Here is an 8,505-nt window from a genome sequence, read left to right as displayed (position 1 = left end):
GCACAGTTGAGGACAAAGAGTGCCCAGGCTGGCCTCTGCTGCGTTGCAAGGTTGAATGAGGTTTGTCAGAGCTGCCTGAGACTCTGTCTCAGACGCAATGTCAACAATAAATCTCTCCAAGTCCAGGTGAACAAGTTCCCGTCCTCCATATACCCAGAGCTCTCCTGCCATCCCTTGCTAGAGTCCCGCTATGTGTCTAGCATTGGTGATATGATGCTTGCTCTGAGCTATTTCTGGTCTCTGGGACTGGGTGTCTCTGAACCTCCAAGCTTTCGATGGGTACTGTGAGAGGATGTATCCTGCCTCAGTTTCCCAGGCTCTCCATGTGGCCTCGCATGCATGAAACCCTAGGTTTTTCACCCCCAGCTCTTCAAAAACCAGTCACGCTGGCACACATCTGTAACCCCAGCCTCTGGAGAGGTGGAGGCAAGAAAGTCAAGGTCATCCTTGGCTACACAGCCTGGGCTGTGAGACCCTATCTCCAAAAACAAACAGAAAAATGAGAGAGAGAGAGAGAGAGAGAGAGAGAGAGAGAGAGAGAGAGAGAGACTCCCTGGTTCTCCTCTCCAGCTAACTCTCCCAGACAAACCAGAATGGTCCAAAAAGAGGCCACCAAAACAAGAGAAGATTGCGAAACCCACATCCAGGGAAAGAGGCCACCAGAAGTATCTTTCCAGGACAGGGGGCCATGACACGCAGCCAGGCCTGTAGGTCATAGCCTGCCTGGGGCCGAACTATTTTTGTACTGTCTGGGGGTGGGTGTGGGGGTGAGGGTGGGGGCTGATGAAACTCTTTCTTTGTTTGACCCAAACACTTTCCCCCTTAATCTGGGGCTCCATGTGGTTCAAATTCATTGTCACTTAATTCAGCACTCAAGGCTCCATGCCGCACCCCTCCCCCTCCGAGGAAAAGATGAAAACATACAGTTGCTGGCAGGCGAGGTGGGCGTGAGGGCCTGTGACAACCAGGCTGGCCGCCTTGACCTCATCCGCCCCCTGGCTGGCTGTTCCTCCATCTCCCTGGCTCCTTCCATCCCAGTCCCCCATGTCCCCAAAGGCAAGAAGATAAAGGCAGCTGTCCAAGTCCTGGCAGGGCTGAGAAGGGACCCTGGGGTCACCAGCTTTTTCCTTTCTACCTCGGGACTCCTGGAAACGGGAAATGGACATGCCCAGAAGGTTTGTGTACAGGAATGTCCGGGGTCACATGTGACAGTGTCACATGTCACACATGACCTGTTTGTATCATGAAGTCAAAGAAAGTCCTCGTCTCCCCTCCCCTCCCCTCCCCTCCCCTCCCTTCCCCTCCCTTCTCTTCTCATCCCCTCCCCTCCCCTCCCTTCCCCTCCCTTTCCCTCCCTTCTCTTCTCATCCCCTCCCCCTCCCTTCCCCTCTCCTCTCCTCTCCTCTCCTCCCCTCCCCTCCCCTCCCCTGTCCTCTTCTCTCCCCTCTTCTGTTTCCTCTCTCTTCTTTAAAAAAATTATTTATCGTTTTGTGTGCACCTGTGTGTGCCTGAGTAGTTTATGTCTATCCTGTGCATGCAAAAGCCTTCAGAGACCAGAGGAGGGCATCAGATCCCCTGGACTGTGGGTGCTCGGAACCAAACCTGGGTCTTCTTCAAGGGCAGTAAGCATTCTTAACGACTGAGCTATCTCTCCATCCAGCGCCCCCTCTTTTTTTTCTTTTTCTTTTTTGAGACAGTCTTAATGTTAGTTAGACATGACTTTGACCTTCCAATCCTCCTGTCTCTACATCCCAAGTGCTGGGGTTAGGGGTGTGCACCACCACACTTTGTGTGGTGCTGGGCCAACCCAGGGCTTTGTGCATGCTAGGCAAGCTGTCTACCTAGCTACGTTCCCAGCCCTTTATCTTTTGAGATCTGGTTTCACGTTGCAGCCCAGACAGATCTCAAATTCCCAGTGATCCTCCTGCCTCAGCCTTCCAAGTGGTGTGTGGTTACAGGCACTGATCACCACACCTGGCTTTCTCTTGTTATTACTGAGAAGGATTTCACACTGTAGCTCAGACTGGCCTGGAACATTCTATCTCCCTGCTTCTGCTCCTTAAATACTGACTGGGATTATAGGTGCCTAAATTGGCCACAATTATTTTGCTTTTTCTGTTTGTTGGTTTATACCTGATGTGCATCATCTAAGGACAAGATTACCAAGGCTAAAATCAGAGAGGATCATGGGAAGGACAGCAGAAAGGAAAACTATCCAAGGGCATGGGAATCTTTTTATTTATTTATTTGTGATGTGTGTGTGTGTGTGTGTGTGTGTGTGTGTGTGTGTGCGCGCGCGCATGCGCGCACGCTATCCACATGTATGTGCAGATGTGTAATGCCTGAGGACAACAGGTATCCTGCTCTGTCTCTCTCCACCTTATTTCTTTGACACAGTCTGTCACTGAACCTGGATCTAAACTGATGGGCAGTAAGTTCCAGAGATCCTCATAGACTGCCCCCTGTAGGCAATATGGGGATTACAGGCATTTGCTCAACTGCACCTATCTCTTAAATGGGTGCCAGGATTTGAACTCAGATCCTCAGGCTTGGACAGCAAGTGATCTTACTTTGCTGAGCCACCTTCCTAGCCCTGATGTTGAAATTTTTAATCAACCATGGGTGCTCACACACATTCCTGCGCCTGGCAACCCAGGTTTCCCAGCAAGTTGCGGGTGCTCTGGAATCTAGGAGAAGCTGCCCTTTACTTGGGAGCTCATAGGTCATCCCACACACGCCAGTAACTGTTCTACCCTGAACAAAGGAACCCACTGGGCTGGCTCCCGTAGGCAGGTAAGTTGCTCCTTGTGTTTGGAGGAAGACACATCTAGCCTAGACCATTTGCAGTCATAAGGAAGCCACCATCTGCCCTGAAAATGAGGAAGGGGTGGGGGGGACCAATGTTCTCTGACCCTCTCTGCACACACATGGGTGCCAGTTCTTGACCTAGGGAAAGGGGTGGGAGGGGATGGCTGACTCTCAGAAAACCAGCCCCTCCTCTTTTCTCCTAAGAATCACTTACCCAAGACCCAGGCCAGAGCCTGAGGTAGAATGTGTCTGAAGGACCCTGCCCTCACTCACCAGTAAGAGGCTGTGGAGGCTGGATAAGTCTTCTCATGCCTGGGTGGGGAGATTGACAGTCTTTCCGTGATGTGACATTTTCGGATACAGGGAAGAATAGACTTGTGGATTTGTGGATGAATGGAGGGAAGGGTGGATAGATATATTTGGGAATAGATACATGGATTTGGGGGTGAAGCGATAGGAGAATGAATTTGGGGGTGGATGGATGGATGGGTGGGGTAGGTGGGTGAACTGTTGGATGGAGAGGATAGGTAAATTTGAGGTGGTTGGAGGGATGGAGAGATGGATGAATTTTGGGTGGATGGAGGGTTGATGCATAGATGGATGGAGGGAAGGAGGGTCCTCTGGATGGATTGGCAGGTGTGTAGATGAATGAGGAATGGGGAGACTGAGATCTTTGTGTGAGGGAATGAAAGAGCTACTTGCAGACTTTCTCGAGAGTGACGCTCAAAAGAATTGTTCTACATCTCTAAACTGTGAGGTCCTGGCACCCCCCAGAGGCCAGAGTCTCTAACTGCCCAGTTCCCTTTAAGATCCTGGAGAACTGAGAACCAAGGGCGTAGATTTAGTTAGAAGCCTGGGAAGCAAGGCCACCTCGAGACCTGAGCTGGCTGGGACGTGTTCCGTGACCTTGGAAATGACCAATCCCTGAGGCTCAATTTTCTTGTGTGGAAAATGATAGTCAGGCCAGAGGCTGGGGTTGCTAGGAGACAATCCAAACGATATGTAAAGTGTCTGAGGAGGTTGATATATGATACCTGAAAGGCACTTGGGGAATGTGATTTCCATCCCAGAGGTACCTGGGCCTGGGATTTCATCCACGTGTACCCACCCGTAAGCACAAGCACACAGAGATACACACCACACATGCACACATATGACACGGAATAGCCTTCCAGTCCAGCTAGGTAGAAGGATAGTGAGTCCGAAAGGCAGGTGGGGGACACATTTATTCTCCGGGAGTTTCAGGCTGGGATGGGAGGGGCCCAGCCTCAGTGGTGGAGGATTCTGGAATTAAGAACTGAGGCGAGGGAGGCCCTGAGGTCTCCTGGGACTTGGCTTCCTGAGCCTGGGCCAGTTGGGCTGTGTGTTCAAAGGCAGCCTGAAGCAGGTGGGAAGCAAGGCAGGTGACCCAAGTGACGAGATAGGCCAGGTTCCAGGAGGCGAGTGTGGTCGTGCGCTCCACCCACAGGTAGAGGCGTCTCAGCAGTGCCAGGGTTTCCAGCAACACAGAATTCTGCAGGAGGGTCCAGGCAAGTAAGAGCGTGGGTGAGGCCCAAAGGGATGGTTCAGCAATCTGAGTTTGAGCTCCAGTACCCACATGGTAGAAGAAAAACAAATCTTGTTTTTCTCGGACACCCACTTATGTGCAGGCACAAGCATCCCTACACACATACGTGTGCACACACAAATAAATAATAATAATTTTGTTTGTTTGTTTTTTGTTTTTCGAGACAGGGTTTCTCTGTGTAGCTTTGCGCCTTTTCCCTGGAACTCACTTGGTAGCCCAGGCTGGCCTCGAACTCACAGAGATCCGCCTGGCTCTGCCTCCCGAGTGCTGGGATTAAAGGCGTGAGCCACCACTGCCCAGCTAATAATAATTTTTTTAAGTAACCTTCTATGGGGCTGGAGAGATAGGTTAGTGGGTAAGAGCAGAAACTGCTCTTGCAGGGGACTTCAGTTTGGTCTCCATTATCCACATCAGGTGGCTCACAGCTCCTTGTAACACCAGCTCCAGGGAACCTGATACCCTCTTCAGGCTTCTGGAGACACCTCACACACACACACACACACACACACACACACACACACGCACACGCACACGCACACGCACACGCACACACACATACAAACAATTACACACAATCACACACTCGCTTTAAAAATAAGAACAAAAAATTAGAAAGAAAAAGAGCGTGCTAGGGGCTGGAGGGATGGCTCAGCGGTTAAAAGCACTGGCTGCTCTTCCAGAGATCCTGAGTTCAATTCCCAGCAACCACATAGCTGCTCACAACCATCTGTAATGAGAGCTGGTGCCCTCTTCTGGCGTGCAGGCGTACATGCAGGCAGAACACTGTATACATAATAAATAAATCTTTAAAAAAAAAAAAAAAAAGAAGAAGAAGAAAGAAAAAAAAAGAAAAAAAAAAAAAAAAGAACATGCTAAGTGGCCCCCAGGGTCTGCCCATGGCCGGTACTGAGCACTCTTGATCACACAGCCAGAGTCCCCAGCCTATCAGCATCCCCAGCCTGCATCCCTGTCAACCCACCTGGCTGGGCAGCCAGCCCAGACTGAAGTGATGAGCTTTCTGCACCAGCCTCCAGGTCAACAGCAGCATCAGCAAGGCCACCAGCATGAGGCTATGCAGACAGGAGATAAACAGGTCCCTGAAGGTGGCTACAGACAGGCCCAGAGGTTCCCAGGCTCCTAGGTGCCCCAGGGCCAGTCTCATACTACGAGTGCAGCACAGCCCGACTTTGTATGCCAGCCTGGGTCCGCAGAGCAGCAACCACAGGGGGGCCCATAGCAATGCCAGTCCCGCTCGAAGGGCCAAGCTCAGGATGCAGGTTATGATGACTCCCGGAAGCAGGTGGGTCTGGTCACTGCCGGAGCCCCGGGCCTCCTGGGCCAGCCCCAACACCCACTGCTGAAAGACAGCCATCTTCAGGAGCAGGAAGTGGTACAAGTGTGTGCGGTTCTGGAGCAGCTGCAGGAAGACAGGGACACCAGCATTACCGGTGCCACCCAACTGGGGTGGAACCCAACCTATGCTTTATTTATTTATTTGACTTTGGTTTCTTTTGTGACAGGGTCTCTCTGTGTAGTTCTGACTGTCCTAGAGATCACAAAGCTCCTCCTGCCTTTGCCTCCTAAGTGCTAGGGTTAAAGATGTGCGCCACCACCGCCCGGCCTATAATCTTTAAAGAGTGACTTCCGGCCGGGCGGTGGTGGCGCATGCCTTTAAACCAGCACTTGGGAGGCAGAGGCAGATGGATATCTGTAAGTTTGAGGCCACCCTGGTCTCCAAAGCGAGTTCCAGGAAATGAGCAAAGCTAGACAGAGAAACCCTGTCTCGAAAAACCAAAAAAAAAAAAAAATATAGTGACTTCCAAGCATGGGGATGTAGCTCAGCTGTGGATAAAACCAAGAAACATAGTGTATGCCTGCAGTCTCCGCAGTTGGGAGGTAGAGGCAGAAAGACCAAGAATTCAAGGTTTTCTTTGGCTCCACAGGAAGTTCAAAGCTAGCCTAATCTACAGGAAACCAAGCAAAGGAACAAACAGAGATGGCTCAGTGATTAAAGCTCTTGCCCCACAAGCCTGGTGACCTCATTATGATCCCGGAACCTGTTGCAAAGGAAGAAGAGAGCCAACTCCCCCAAATCTTCCTCTGATTTCCACATGGGTGCTATGACACCCAACACACACAATAATAATAAATAATAAAAAACAAACTGGTTGGTAGTGGAGAATGCCTTTAATCCCAGCACTCAGCGGGCAGAGGCAGATGGATCACTGTGAGTTCAAGGCCAGCCTGGTCTACAAAGCGAGTTCCAGGACAGCCAAAGCTACACAAAGAAACCCTGTCTCAAAAAGCAAACAAACAAAAAAATTAAAAACAAATAAGTAGATGTGACCTCCCCCTTAACTCTACAGGATTTGAATACAGGCCGGCTGACTTCCCTCGAGTACCTGGGCATGCCCCTGGTTGCCCTTGGCATCATGAGGGCATCTGTAAATAACGGTTCCATTAGGGATAGAGAGATGTCCAGACATGGGGAAGGGGTGACAGAGGTTGATGACAGACCTCCCTGTCAGGGGTATAGGGGGAGAGACATAAGATTTCCACGCCCCTCATCTGAGTGGCAGGTTGGCCAAGAGTGTCTTCTCTTCACCAAGGATTAGGATTACGGCGAGTGAGGTTGAAATTGAGAATGCCTTCCTGAAGAGGAAGTCTCCCTGGTGGAGTCTTGAGCCTCCAGCCCATGGCGACAGAGGCGATCAGCCTGAAACCCCTGACCCACAGGACCATCAGAGTCCAGGGACTATAGGCTCTGAAGGACCAGGATAAGAAGCCAGGCATCGGGGGCACATACCTGTCGTCCCAGCGGGTCAAAAGTTCGAGGCTGGCCTGGGCTATGAGACAGTGAATTTGAGGCTAGCCTGGGCTGCATGGTGAGACAGCAGTAAGGGGAATGAGAAGTGGGGACTGGAGAAATAGCTCAGCAGTTAAGAGTGTTTCATGCTCTAGAGCAGAGTTCGGGTCCCAGCAGCCACTATAATAAGCCAGCGTGGGCATGGTCCAAGGCATTCCTGCAGCCCCAGGACCAAAGGTGATGGAGACAGGAGGGTCTCTGGGGCTTGTTAAGCTGCCAGCCAAGGCAAAATAAACAAACCCATCAGCTCCAAGTTCAGAGGCTGGAAGGTAGAGTGGTAGTGGAGGGCTTCCAGGGCCTTCCTGCAGCTTCTGTGTGCATCCACAGGCATGTGCATCCACACGCATGGACATACATCACACCCACAGCTGTTCACATCAGAAGGAAATAAGAAGGGGGAGGAAGAGAGGCGGGAGGCAGGAGCAGGGGAAGGGCAGGGAGAGCAAAGGGAAAGTGAGCCAGTGGGATGGCTCAGCAGGTAAAGGTGTTCGCTGCCAAGCCTGACGACCTGAGTTCGAAACTCAGGACCCACATGGTGGAAGGGGAGAACTGACTCCCAACACACACACACACACACACACACACACACACACACACACACACACACTCCTTTTAAAGGAAAGTCCAGGTGTAATGGTGTACATCTTTAGTCTCAGCACTGAGGGAGGCAGAAGCAGGCAGATTTCTGGGAGTTCAAGGCCAGCCTGCTCTACATAGCAAGTACCAGGACAGCTAGCGTTACAGAATGAGACCTTGTCTCCAAAAAAATATGTAAACAACAAGAAGGAAGGAGAAGAGAGGGGGAGGGGAGGAAGGAAGATTGATTGCTGATAGACAGCCATGCCACAGTAGTTTGGGAATGGGGCTTCTGGGAGTTCGGTGGTTATTCCCTGATGGCTAGGAAGCGCTGAATCTCTCCAGGTCCCCTATCCCCACCATGCTTACCATCACAGAGAGCTTCCCAACTCGCAGCAGAATTCTGAGGAGGCTGGATCTGGCCTGGGGAGCGGCCTCCATGTCTGGCCTCCATCCATTCCTCCAGCCAGGAGAGGCAGGGTGACCTCACAGATGCCACAGGGTGGGGGTCTAGTTACCATGGGGACCCAGTTGCCACATGGGCCACTCCCCCTTTCTCTAGATCCACTTTCCCCGCCCATCTGAGACCTCAGGTCAAAGCTGGCTACACTGTGACCATGGACCAGATGGATGACTGATCTCTAGGATCAGTTCTCTCTCTATCCCGTCTATCTTTCTTTCTTTTTAT

The 8,505-nt window shown here is 51.4% G+C and overlaps 1 protein-coding gene across 1 annotated transcript; it reads right to left on the bottom strand.

Moving 5' to 3' along the window:
* Positions 1 to 4,015: 4,015 nt before the first annotated feature.
* Positions 4,016 to 8,286, bottom strand: Tmem270 (transmembrane protein 270). The gene is made up of 3 exons (XM_036171620.1): positions 8,187 to 8,286; positions 5,355 to 5,792; positions 4,016 to 4,321 (listed from the first exon to the last, which is right to left on the bottom strand). Exons 1-3 carry the CDS (start codon positions 8,256 to 8,258, stop codon positions 4,034 to 4,036), a joined length of 798 nt encoding a protein of 265 aa, XP_036027513.1. The 5' UTR covers positions 8,259 to 8,286; the 3' UTR covers positions 4,016 to 4,033.
* Positions 8,287 to 8,505: the final 219 nt, after the last annotated feature.

The sequence above is a fragment of the Onychomys torridus genome, chromosome 22 (assembly GCF_903995425.1).
Source record: "Onychomys torridus chromosome 22, mOncTor1.1, whole genome shotgun sequence".
In the NCBI taxonomy this organism is placed as follows: Eukaryota; Metazoa; Chordata; class Mammalia; order Rodentia; family Cricetidae; genus Onychomys; species Onychomys torridus.
The sequence above is the reverse complement of the archived record's forward strand: the minus strand, read 5'-3'. Positions and strand labels throughout refer to the sequence as shown.

Bases quoted from the DNA above. Each gene is read 5' to 3' on its own strand.
- Tmem270 (XM_036171620.1), bottom strand. From the start codon at position 8,258: ATGGAGGCCGCTCCCCAGGCCAGATCCAGCCTCCTCAGAATTCTGCTG. The intron at 5,793-8,186 runs GTAAGCATGGTG...GTCTTCCTGCAG, and splicing joins TTGGGAAGCTCTCTGTGATG to CTGCTCCAGAACCGCACACA. The intron at 4,322-5,354 runs GTGGGTTGACAG...ACCCTCCTGCAG, and splicing joins TGGGCTGGCTGCCCAGCCAG to AATTCTGTGTTGCTGGAAAC.